Below are 13071 nucleotides of genomic sequence, written 5' to 3'. Positions count from 1 at the left end.
AAGGAAGAAAAAAGTGGCAAAAGAAGTGTCTCCATACAAACGGATATCTAGAAATCCGGTGCATTGAATCGGACCATTAAACTTTAAAAAAAAACTGCCACGCACATTCTATCCATGCCTAGTTGAGACTACTGATTTGGACCCTACTGGACCGTAGCCAATCCAGTTCCTGTCATGGATTGGTGAACACAAAACACAGGCACATGGCTACTTGCCACTGAATCGGGAGGGAACGGACAGCTGATGTAAGCCAGAGTATCTATCAGGCCTAAACAAGGAGTCAAAATTGGGAGGCGAGCAATGAACAAAACTGACTTGATAACATTATGGAGCGAAGTCCAAAATTTATTAGCTTCACCACATTAAGCTGGGCACCATCGCATTACCCATGAATAGGAGGAAACGCTGTAACAGTAACGTAGAGCAAGTTCACCGCAGGAGCAAGAACAGCTTGAATCTGGGCTTATTGTCATCTCCTCTGCAGACTCTTCCCCAGGCGGCCAGGCTACTTCTTGCTGAGGACCGCCACGGTGCCGTCCTTCTTGGCGACGATCACCTTGGTGGCCATGCCGAGGAACATGCCGTGCTCGACGACGCCCGTGATGCGCAGCAGGCTGTCGCTTATGTCGCGCAGGTTGCCGTGTATGCCGTCCTCGAAGAACATCTCGACGATGTGGTTGCCGTTGTCGGTGAGAAAGAGCTCCTCCTGGCCGTTGTCGGTGAGAAAGAGCTCCTCCTGGCCGTCGCCGGCCTTGGACTTGACGGTCCTGAGCCTGGCGTGGAAGCCCGGCAATTTGTCGAACACCTTGCGGATGAGGCCGAGCGTGTAGGCGCTGCCGAAGGGGACGACCTCGACGGGCACGGAGCCCGTGCAGCCGAGGCGGGGGACGAGCTTGGACTCGTCGACGATGACGACGAAGCGGGCGCCGGCGCCCTCGATCATCTTCTCGCGGAGGAGCGAGCCGCCGCGGCCCTTGACGAGGTTGAGGTCCGGGTCGACCTCGTCGGCGCCGTCGATGGAGAGGTGGATCTCGGCGGCGTCGGCGAGCGCGAGCATGGGGATCCCGACGCGCGCGGCGTGCGCCTCCGTCTTGAGGGAGGTGGGCACCCCGGCGACCGCGCGCAGCGCGCCGGTGCGGAGGAGGGCCCCGAGGCGGTCGAGCGCGTGCGCGGCCGTGGAGCCGGTGCCGAGCCCCAGCGTCATGCCGGACCCCACCATGTCGACGGCGCGGTGCGCGGAGACGCGCTTGAGGTCCTCCTGCGTCGCCGCGTCGAGGGCCCGCGGCGGCGAGGCGGCGCTGCCCATGGCGGCGAGGCGAGGGGGGCGAGGGTTTCTTGGAGGGGATTGGGGTGGGAACGGGAGCAGAAACGGGAGGTGGGGGATTTGGGCAGGATTTTCCTACGAATCTTTGTGTAGATTTTTAGGAAAGGAGGCGGCGGGAAATGGGAAGCGGAGGTGGAGGCGGAGCGTGTGTGGGGAGATGGCACAGAATCGGCAGCATTTATGGGCATCGGAATGCGTGAAAGGTGCGGCGAATCAGGGCGTGTCTCTCTCTCTGACCTGACGCGGTCTTTAATTCGGGGGTTCTGCACGCGTTGTAAAACGGAACGGAAACTCTCCTCTACGCTACGTACCGCACTTCTCTCCGTTGCTTTGCACTGCAGTGCCATGATTCACGTTGCTGGGGCAAGAAACGGAAGGAAACGGCGTGCTTCATGCTTGATTTATTAACAATTTCGGTTGCTGATAGGCCTATCTTCGCCAGAGGGATGCAGCTCCGTACCGTTCGCTTTTAACACGGCAAACTTTCTACCGCTGCCACAGCGAGACTGTGTCAGATATGAATAAAATGTGGTTCAGTAACTGTTCTTTTCATAACGTGTGGTTCAGTAACTTTGAGTAACTCAAGTTTCAGTTTTATGGTGCCATGTCCAACACTTACCTCACAAATTTATTTATTCAATGTAGTTAAGGAAACAAAGTGCAATTCAGTAAAATACAATTACATCCGTTCAAAAATAACTGACATGGTTTTGTTTCAAGTTAGTCCTTGTACACCTCCTGACTTCTCAAACCCAATGAAAGCCTACAAATAGTGAATTCAGTGTATTTCAAAATGGTTGGCTTCCTTCTACTGGAACTAGCTCATCAGGGTTCAAATACTAAATTTGGCACATTTTTGCGATCTTTTTTAGTCTTTTTGGTGATTTCCTTCGGTGGAAGGTATGAGGTGGCTGTGATGACTTCGTTAGTCTTAAGATGTTATATCAGCTCAGTCTTTCGAAGATGTTCATAGAAATAGCGTGTGCATGTATGCATTTATCAATATGTGTGTATGTGAGCATTCTTTCGAGCCAACCTTTTTCCCTGGTATGTTGTGCTCCTGCAAAAGCACTGTGCAAAGGAATAAAGAATATGTTTATTATGTTTCTATTTATAAACGCAGTTTCGTTATAAAAGTAAGCATGAGCTCACGTTCATGCTTGTGCCTCAACATATTTGCCTGAGAAAACCTAGTGGTTCCAATACAGTCTGTATTTGTTATATTTCTTTAAGGAAAAAGGAGATGTAGATTTGTATCTTCGCTGGTCAATGAACAATGATTAGCAAGACACATGAACGGATATCCAAGTTATATTCTTGCTATTTTTTAATTGAAAAGGGCCTCGTGGCAAAAATGTCCTAGCTGTGATTGGCACAGGAAAATATCTGGTGCTACCAAGATTCAGATGATACCGAAACTCTTGAACATTTTGCAGAAAAGTCATTCAAGAGTTTTAAAATTACACGCAAGTAAAATAACTTCTCTGATGCCGTTGGATCTGAGATATCCAACGATTCAAAATCCTGTATCACGCATATGAAGTCTGTTAGCACCAGAAACTTTCCCGGATTGGCACAACCAGTCCATACCAGGGAATTCCAAGTACTGGTCGGTCCTCCCAGAAAAAAAATACTAGCCGGACCCTTTTACCCAACAATGCATGCGATTTTTTCTCATGAGGGGTAACAATGCATGGGTAAGAGCATCTCTAGCAGCAGATCCCGTAAAGCACTACAGGCCCTTCTAAAACAAATTTACGGTACCGCGAGGCATCGGATGAAACATATCACATAAACCTGTACCATAAAATGTCTTTATTCTTCTCAGGCTTCTTCTTTCTCTAGACGGACGCATGCACGAACTTGAACTCTGGCCGGCGAGAACGGCGTCGCTCCGGCCTGCGGCCTGATGTGGCCCGCTGCCTGCTCTGGCAATGCTCTGGCCCACCGCGTGCTCCGATGATGCTTCGGACGGCCACCGGCGAGCTCCTTCGCCTGCCCGCTGCTCATGCACGGCGTCGCGAGGCCCCTGCTCCGGCGCTGACCGACTTTATAGGAACCTCCAAAAAGGGTTGAAATCCTCCATATATGACGGATGGGAGTTCGAATGACAGGAGCCTCTAAAAAAATACGGGATATGTCGTTTTACAATATCTATTCGGGGCGTTCTTTTCGGCTTGTACTGTAAATACAAAGGTTTGACCGTTTTTACAGGATTTGCTAGAGATGCTCTATGACCGTCTTCTTCTCTCTTTTTCTTTTTTGCATACGTGTAAGACTGCGCCTACTAGCATGCATTTTCCAAACAGGCGCACACACCGTCTCCACGCTGGGCCGGCCCATCTAACTTTTTTTCTTCTGTTTTTCGAAAAATAAAAAAGCACGCTCGTGATGAACTAACCAGCGGCCTCCTGCATCGAGCTACGCTTAAGTAACCACCCCGCTACCTAGCCCAATATGATAACTTACATCTTTTTTCATCTTTTCTTCTTGCTTCATTCCTTTTTTTTCTCCTGGTTCGATGAATTTTTCTCAAATTCGTGAACTTTTTCTTCAATTTTTTGATTTTTTTCTAAAAATTTGTAAATTATTTTATTCAATCCTATCAACTTATTTCAAATCTGATAAACTTTTTTCGAATTTGTGGACATTGGTTCTGAAAATCCATGATTTCATTTTCAATGTCGATGAATTTTTTCAAATTTGACAAACATTTTTGCAAAATACACACACAAAAATTCATTGATTTTTTTTCAAATCGATGTTTTTTAATTCATGAATTTTTTTTGAAAATCCACAAATTTTTTTGAATTCACATTATTTTTTATTTTTTATCGTTTTTTTTCTCAAATGCGATCGTGCGGACAGGAGGAAATAAAATGCGATCGAGCACTCGCATCTAGATGGACCGACCCAGAAGCGTTTTTGCATGGGCGCTGAAGCGCCGAATAGGAGCTCGGCCTGTTACGATGTATTATGCAACTCGGCGCACTTCTCCCAGCCGTCCTGAGCTTAGCCCATTTAACTTTTTTTCCCCTTCTTTCTAACCTTCTAATAATACTAGTAAAACGTCCGTGCGTTGCCACAGGCCAACAAATGAATCTATCACGAGCCCCTCAACTCATCTCTTCAAACATTGTGTTATTACTTTTCTATGTTTGTCTAAAAAAAACTTTCCTATGTTGTCACCCTACTCCAAATTTGTGTTCACTCCAAATCTATCAAATTGTTGAGTCCCATCATCCCTAACTCCTGGCCAAACAGATGAATACGAGTAGTTTGCCTTCAGCTCTACATTAACTCAAAATCGCGTCTGTTTTCTTCAAGTTTCCCAAATTGCCATAGGCATTCCCACCATCCTACCTTTGAATGTCTTCCAACATTCTCCATTCACACCCACCTAAAAGTTCTGACAAAATAAATAAATTTTCCATACAATTTTGCAATGTTATACATTAAAAATTGCTAATTAATCTCATTTTTATTTTCTAAGCATAGCATGAGAGATGATAGTTCCATTTGTACGAACCCTCCTACCTCAGGATTAAAATCACCCTTGCAAAGAAAAATAGCTACAATCGTATCACATGCTTCTTTCTTTGATACGCACCTAAAACAGATGAGATTCTTTGTATTTATGATAATGCGGTTAATCTACTACCACTATAAAAAAAAAGAGGGCGGAGAATCAAATCATCCTATCCATCAAAACCTACGATCTGATGATCTACATCCCTCCAGAATACTAAACACGTTTTACGCTTTAATTACCCACCATGCCATTAGCTGCTAATGACCCCTTTCAAGAAAAGAAAAAATATTGTAGCCCATGTCTTCATCAAACTGCATGCACGACGCCACTCCTCTGCTACCGACGCCATCGCAGGGGCCGGGGCCGCCGTCCCGCCCGCCGCTCCTTCTCTGCTGCACCACAGATGCTAGCGCGGATCGCCGTCGCCGCCCGCCGCTCCTCCTCTAATTCTAGACGGACGCAAGCTCGGATCGCCGTCGCCTCCTCCGGCCGCTCATCCTCTGCTGCCCCATGGTCTCGACGCCAGAGGCTCTCCTCTTGGTCGGTTGCTGCCCCCACGGATGCGAGCTCCCGCCACTCCTCCTTTTCTGCCCCACGGGCTCGCCGCCGGCCGCTCTCCCTTCGTCGGTTGCTGCTCTGTACGCCCATAGCCGTAATTGCGGAACGCGCCACCGATTCTCTGCGCTGGAACATCAGGGGAAGGCTCTCCTCTTCATCGGATCTGGCATCCTGAGCCTTCCAACGATCGGATCCGGTGAGATTTGCCACCTCCTGCAGCCGTCCATGTGTAGCTCGTCGACTTCACCCAGGATGGCCACCAGGACGAGTCGACGACCTCTGCCTCATAGTTGTCTTCCCCGAGAGCTGACGCTGTCTCCATGCCGCACGAGGTTGCCATTGCACCCACGACACCCTTAGCATCGTTGATATTCTATATGTAACTCATCAATTGATAGATTTTCTCCCTGCAGTGACTTGCATTTTTCTACATTGCTTCGTATTGAGTTGACTGGGACTGTTTGATTGAATAACAAATAGTAAACAACCTCTGTCGCTGATCAATTCATGGAACGATTATCACATGTGGCAAACTGAATTGCATTCTCAATACATAAGGGAAGTGCAAGCAGTATCTGGAGGGTCAAATTATTCATTACCTGCAAGTTATAAATTTATAATGCTAACACACTGTGTTTTGCTTTTATAACTTGCAAGTTGCAAGTGTTAACCCCAGAAAAACGATTTGCAGGTGGACATCTGCAGTAAATAATCAGGTGCTTCCTCATTATCAAAGTCAATACTCTATGAGGTGTGCAGCGAGTGCGTGTGAATGTGCCGATGCGAGGTAGTGGAGGGTTCAGCAAGGTTCAGTTTTGGCTCCAATTTGTTTTCAGAATCATCTTCTAATGTCTAATCTAATGGTCCTTTCTTATGTAGTTAACAAATTATATTGCCTTGTAGCTTTTTAACAAATTGGCTGCTACGAAGACTGGTTGCTTCAAATTTTGTTTTGGTATGTGCTTTGACTGATTATCTTAATGCCAGTACTTCTTGATTTTCACTCCATATATGAAATTGTTTAGCTAGCTCTTGATCAATATCCTTCAGTACACCTGCAATATTGATGGACACTAAGTACTACTGCCAATCATCAATGTAAACTATTCCAACTCTATATTAATTCAGAAAATAATCGGATACAAAATAATCGATTTAAAAATAAACTGCAAAACTTGGAAGTTTAGGAAATTATGTTGTTTTAATCTTTGCACTAAGAGTTTCCAGGCCTATATTGTTATAGGTATTCTTATTCTGGTTGTACACTGAAATTTAGGTGCTTTTGGAGATTTGATTGTACAAGAAAATGATCTACCTTGCAATATCATTTTTCTTGCAAATGAAGAAATTCAGAGCATCTAAGTTTTAAATGTATCTGCTAAAGTGTTGATATTAATCCTTTATGTTGTCCGGTAAGTTGAAATGTGCATAACTTAATTATGTGATTACGGGCTCGACGCTCTTCACATTGCTTGAGAATCTGATCAGCACCACTCCGACATGCATCAGGAAGTCAACGAACAACCAGACCAGGAAGGCGTGGAGCTTGAGCTTGAGCTGCAGCGACAATGACAACTTGGGCGTCAACTTCAAAAAGCAACAGTTCAAGTGTACTCTCTCTCTCCCTCTCCGTGTGTGTGTGTGTGTGTGTTTCTACTAAGTACAGTCTGTGTACTGTTCTATCCTTGTTCTGTTTTCTTCAACCATTTTTTGTTGTATATTCTCTGTCAGTAAATGCCCCAATCTATTTTATCTAGGCAGCATGTATTTGGTACTACAATAAGTTGGTGCGATATCCTCCAATATTTTGTTATCTAGGCAGTCAAAACAACTTCAGTCCGCTTAATTTTTTTTTCTGCTTTTGGTGTTATGATGAGAGAAAGAAAGAGATGTGGTGGCAATGGAGAACTTGGACCAATTGATAATATACCATAGTTGTGGTAGTTAATGTTTGTGGTACTTCCTTTAGGATATTTGTTCTATACATATGTTCCGCCAGATATTCATTCAAATTGTACCCTTCTCTATCAATTTGTATGGTTCTTAGCTGATTGCGTGATTATGATTGAACACTTAGTATCTTAAGAAGATAAATAATGAACACAGACTGCTCTCTTCCAGTTCAGTGGAAGCGTAGAAGGCAACCATGGAGGTGATAGACGCAATGGCTTGAGCATGACGGATGGTTGTCCCTAAGTTTCTACCACTGAGTTGGTGCGTGCTCCAATATTACCAGGTCAGTGCTTCAAATCATCAGACCTTGGCGCTATTCCTTGTCATAGAGGAGGTCAGTACTTCAAATCATCCTTAGCTCCATTATTTTTCTTTTGCAGATCTTAGGATAATGGGTCAATTTCTTACTTTTCTTTTCAATATCGTTTTTTATCCCCTATGCTTACGCGATGATTATGTGACTTATCTGTCAGAGAACGAATCATGCTAAAATTTTCTTGTACATAAATGATGCATGTATGTTTATTCTTGTTTTTCTTATTACTTCAGATTTTTTCTGTGGATGGGCTCAATAGATATTATATTCATCACATAACTTGCTATTTACTGAGTAGTATGTGTTGCTCACTCTTTATTTTCGTGGCGCAGAAGTATGATCATGACCCTGCTCAAGTTCGGCCTCACTGCTGTCGCTATAGCTGCTTCTGTGAGTCTCTATAATCTTCTTCGCCACCGGTTCAGTAACCCTCTCGATTTTGTTCTCTCCTCTTCTCTTGTGCTCTCTGACCCAGACATTGGTCGATGTGACTCTTGTGATGCCAGCCATCAAGCTTCTCGTGCTTTGGTTACTGCTAATGCTTGGCTCCTAATGTATAGGCGAGAGGAAGATACAGATGTACCTAAGATGAGTAGTTCGCATATCAAAAGTCACCATTCAGTTAGCATGCGCACTTTAGCTAGCTTCCAATTCACTTGTAGGTCTGAGAGAAAAGAGAGTGCCCCACCTTCTATCTAGCTTGTAATTAACTTGTAGGTGTACTAAGTTATCCTTCAATTTTCAGATCATGTACAACCTGATTCAGTGCACATGTTTCAGGGGCTATATTCAGTACAAAATGCTCAATGAAAAACCCTGCAAGTACTCTTATTCAGCTATCGCTCCATCTCACTTTGTGATATTTATCGCAGCATTGTTCAGTATTGCATCTGTAGCTAATTTAATAGCCTGTTGTCAGGTCGTAATACCGTTGAAAATACGTAGCAACACGACCATAGTGATGCCGATCTCACTGTTGAAAATACAATTGAGCGGCAATACAATACCGTGCATCCATTTTTTATATTGATGTGGATATCATTTGGTCATTGTTTGAGACGTGCATTGCACGTGCAAGCTTACTAGTCAAAATAGAAGAACTACGACACCTCATAGAAATAAGGAAAAGCCAACCTCGGCTTGCAGCCTGTGAATTGCAACGGAAGAAGAAAAAATTCAAGTCTTTGATATAGTTGAGTGGGTTAAACCCATGCATATCCCACACTATGGTTACAAGATATGTATTTCATGAATAGAGCAAGTAGCGCTTTTGGCTTTCTATACATTTCTAGTGTACTTTGAGATAAATATTTTTTAATAGAGAAAACAGCAGGAGAGGCTGCTTCTTTTCTTTGCCTAAATATTTACATGGTGAAAGTAGACCTAGAACAAAAGAGAAACAGTAACAAAACACACATAAAGATAGTATGTATATCTAAAAAACAGAGAAGTCAGGGATAACCCTATGCATGAGAAGCCTCAGATCATCTTTGAACATCCTGAGCCAGTCCTGAACAGAAGGCTGCATACCCTCAAAGTAGCATCTATTTCTTTGTTTCCAAATATTCCAGGCTGCCAATATGATGATTTCTGTGAACAGACGGTGTGGCCAGACTCTAGCAGTATCAAACACGATATCAGGAGAAGACATAATATAATTTCCATTGTACCTTTGTTTCTCTCAATTGAAAAGAAATACCAAAATCAAGGGAAGACACAATATAACTTTTCACTATCACATATTCAACAACAGTGGTGCCAAAACAATAATATATAGCTCAAAGAAAGATTAATTAAATCATGAGACATCAACACAGTATAGCATGGAAACTAATAATAAAACTTAAAAGGTGCACGTGATATATCAGAATGTTCAATTAATAAGCACATATGTCATGAAATAGCAACATATTGCCCATGCATTTATACATTTCTTTAATACTCGCATGTAGCGACCAGACCTCAAACAGTCTGATCTCTGTGCTCCGGTGTCATCCCTAGATCAGTAATGCTGACACCACACAGTACTTGGAGGATTTATAACAGAGTAGCAATCACACACTTATTACTTCGAGTGTCTCAAAAGAGAACTTATTACAATAAATATGGCTTAAGGCCATCTAATAACGATAACAGCGGAAGGCTTGGAAGATAAGTGAGTCCATCAACTCCAACGGCATCACTGAGTATAGAACCACGACCTAAAAACTCCTTAATCGTCGTCTGAAAAGTCTGCAACATTAACGTTCCAGCCCGAAAACGGGTCAGCACATGGAATATGCTGGCAAGGTAACACATAGAGAGTAATGGAATGAAACAGCTATACTATATGCATATTTGGCTGGTGGAAAGCTCTATGGTTATAGTTTTGCGTAAAGCCAATTTTTCCCTACTTCAAAGGAATAAAATTTAATTACTATCATGGTGGTTGTTAAACATTGAGAATGGTTGACAGCATTCTCAATCCCAATTAAGCATCATCATTAAACATAACCCAACAAAATTAATTTAGAGTAACATGTTGAGATTCACATGAAAATCCAAGTGCTAGATACTCAAGATGTCCATAACCGGGGACACGGCTAACCATGATTAGTTTATTACACTCTGCAGAGGTTTGCACACTTTTTCCCATAAGACTCGATCGCCTCCATTTGTTTTCTCGCACTACAGGGTGTTTGAGAAGACGGATGACCGAGACATAGTCTTTCAGAAGCGCTAGCACCTTACGATCGGGTAGACCGTACCACCTACATCCCCTACATCTGCTAGTCTACCACTGTAAGAGTTCGCACGACTTAGTCAACTATGCTAGAGCCTATAATAACTTGTGGCTGCACACGGAAATTTCTAGTATGAATAGTCTCATGATCCCTTTGAGCCTGGGTGGCGGTCCAAAAGAAAACAGACAAGTGCTGGAATACCCAGGTGCCTCAATCCACCCAGATGTGTGTTTAAATTGCCACCTTAGATAAACCATTAATTAACAATCTCACATCTGTCATGGATTTCACTCACCCAATCCACGTCTACTAGCATAGGATGGCATAATAAGCAAACGTAGAAGTAACTCCCAAAGGTTTGATAATAAACAGGTAATAGGTACTACCTCATCTACTTTGTTGGGGAACGTAGCAGAAATTCAAAATTTTCCTACGTGTCACCAAGATCTATCTATGGAGAAACCAGCAACGAGGGGAAGTAGAGTGCATCTACATACCCTTGTAGATCGCTAAGCGGAAGCGTTCAAGAGAACAGGGTTGAAGGAGTCGTACTCGTCGTGATCCAAATCACCGGAGATCCTAGTGCCGAACGGGCGGCACCTCCGCGTTCAACACATGTACAACCCGGTGACGTCTCCCATGCCTTGATCCAGCAAGGAGAGAGGGAGAGGTTGAGGAAGACTCCATCCAGCAGCAGCACAACGGCGTGGTGGTGGTGGAGGAGCGTGGCAATCCCGCAGGGCTTCGCCAAGCACCATGGGAGAGGAGGAGGAGGGAGAGGGGCAAGGCTGCACCAAGAGGAGAAGTTCTCGTGTGTTGGGCTGCTCCAAAACCTCCACTATATATAGGGGAAGAGGGGGCTGCGCCCCCACCTAGGTTTCCACCCCTAGGGGGCGGCGGCCAGCCTTAGATGGGACTTGGAGGGGGCGGCCAAGAGGGGGAGAGAGGGGGCGCGCCCTAGGGTGGGCCTATAGGCCCATCTGCGCCTAGGGTTTTCCCTCTCCCCTCCTAGCTGCGCCTTGGGCAAGGGTGGGAGGCGCACCAGCCCACTCTGGGGCTGGTCCCTTTCCACTCTAGGCCCATGCAAGCCTCTGGGGCCGGTGGCCCCACTTGGTGGACCCCCGGGACCCTCCCGGTGGTCCCGGTACGTTACCGGAAAAACCCGAAACTTTTCCGGTGACCAAAACAGGACTTCCCATATATAAATCTTTACCTACGGACCATTCCGGAACTCCTCGTGACGTCCGGGATCTCATCCGGGACTCCGAAAAACATTTGGTAACCACATACAAACTTCCTTTACAACCCTAGCGTCATCGAACCTTAAGTGTGTAGACCCTACGGGTTCGGGAGACATGCAGACATGACCGAGACGTTCTCCGGTCAATAACCAACAGTGGGATCTGGATACCCATGTTGGCTCCCATATGTTCCACGATGATCTCATCGGATGAACCACGATGTCAAGGACTCAATCAATCCCGTATTCAATTCCCTTTGTCTAGCGGTATTGTACTTGCCCGAGATTCGATCGTCGGTATACCGATACCTTGTTCAATCTCGTTACCGGCAAGTCTCTTTTCTCGTTCCGTAACACATCATCCCGTGATCAACCCCTTGGTCACTTTGTGCACATTCTGATGATGTCCTACCGAGTGGGCCCAGAGATACCTCTCCGTTTACACGGAGTGACAAATCCCAGTCTCGATTCGTGCCAACCCAACAGACACTTTCGGAGATACCTGTAATGCACCTTTATAGCCACCCAGTTACGTTGTGACGTTTGGTACACCCAAAGCATTCCTACGGTATCCGGGAGTTGCACAATCTCATGGTCTAAGGAAAAGATACTTGACATTAGAAAAGCTTTAGCATACGAACTACACGATCTCTATGCTAGGCTTAGGATTGGGTCTTGTCCATCACATCATTCTCCTAATGATGTGATCCCGTTATCAACGACATCCAATGTCCATAGCCAGGAAACCATGACTATCTGTTAATCACAACGAGCTAGTCAACTAGAGGCTCACTAGGGACATATTGTGGTCTATGTATTCACACGTGTATTACGATTTCCGGATAATACAGTTATAGCATGAATAAAAGACTATTATCATGAACAAAGAAATATAATAATAACTAATTTATTATTGCCTCTAGGGCATATTTTCAACAGTCTCCCACTTGCACTAGAGCCAATAATCTAGTTCACATCGATATGTGATTAACACTCAAGGTCACATCCCCATGTGACTAACACCCAAAGAGTTTACTAGAGTCAATAATCTAGTTCACATTTACCATGTGATTAACACTCGATGAGTTCTGGGTTTGATCATGTTATGCTTGTGAGAGAGGTTATAGTCAACGGGTCTGAACCTTTTAGATCCGTGTGTGCTTTACAAATCTCTATGTCATCTCCTAGATGCAGCTACCATGCTCTATTTGGAGCTATTCCAAATAACTGTTCTACTTGGAGCTATTCTAAATTGTTGCTCCATTATACATATCCGGTATCTCTACTCAGAGCTATCCGGATAGGTGTTAAGCTTGCATCGACGTAACCCTTTACGACGAACTCTTTTACCACCTCCATAATCGAGAAAATTCCTTAGTCCACTAGTTACTAAGGATAACTTTGACCGCTGTCCTGTGATCCATT

General features: G+C 44.6%; 1 protein-coding gene and 1 long non-coding RNA gene across 3 annotated transcripts; one reads left to right on the top strand and one right to left on the bottom strand.

The window, feature by feature from the left end:
* Nucleotides 1–301: 301 nt before the first annotated feature.
* On the bottom strand, nucleotides 302–1484 carry LOC119354857 (probable ribose-5-phosphate isomerase 2). 2 transcript variants are annotated; one of them, XM_037621610.1, is made up of 2 exons: nucleotides 737–1484; nucleotides 302–706 (listed from the first exon to the last, which is right to left on the bottom strand). In XM_037621610.1, exons 1-2 carry the CDS (start codon nucleotides 1304–1306, stop codon nucleotides 506–508), a joined length of 771 nt encoding a protein of 256 aa, XP_037477507.1. In that variant the 5' UTR covers nucleotides 1307–1484; the 3' UTR covers nucleotides 302–505. The 2 variants fall into 2 exon arrangements, with proteins under 2 accessions (XP_037477507.1, XP_037477506.1); XM_037621609.1 differs by having other exon boundaries at nucleotides 302–1483.
* A 4831-nt stretch (nucleotides 1485–6315) lies between these two features.
* On the top strand, nucleotides 6316–7018 carry LOC119354859. The gene is made up of 3 exons (XR_005171300.1): nucleotides 6316–6369; nucleotides 6691–6826; nucleotides 6924–7018. It is a non-coding gene; the product is annotated as an uncharacterized LOC119354859 (long non-coding RNA).
* The last annotated feature ends 6053 nt before the right edge of the window (nucleotides 7019–13071 follow it).

This window comes from Triticum dicoccoides, chromosome 2A (genome assembly GCF_002162155.2).
Source record: "Triticum dicoccoides isolate Atlit2015 ecotype Zavitan chromosome 2A, WEW_v2.0, whole genome shotgun sequence".
Taxonomy (NCBI): domain Eukaryota; kingdom Viridiplantae; phylum Streptophyta; class Magnoliopsida; order Poales; family Poaceae; genus Triticum; species Triticum dicoccoides.
Note: the sequence above shows the minus strand (reverse complement) of the source record. Positions and strands in the feature narration are given on the sequence as shown.

What these genes read in the sequence shown, in the direction of transcription:
- LOC119354857 (XM_037621609.1), bottom strand. Translation starts at nt 1,306, where the DNA reads ATGGGCAGCGCCGCCTCGCCGCCGCGGGCCCTCGACGCGGCGACGCAG.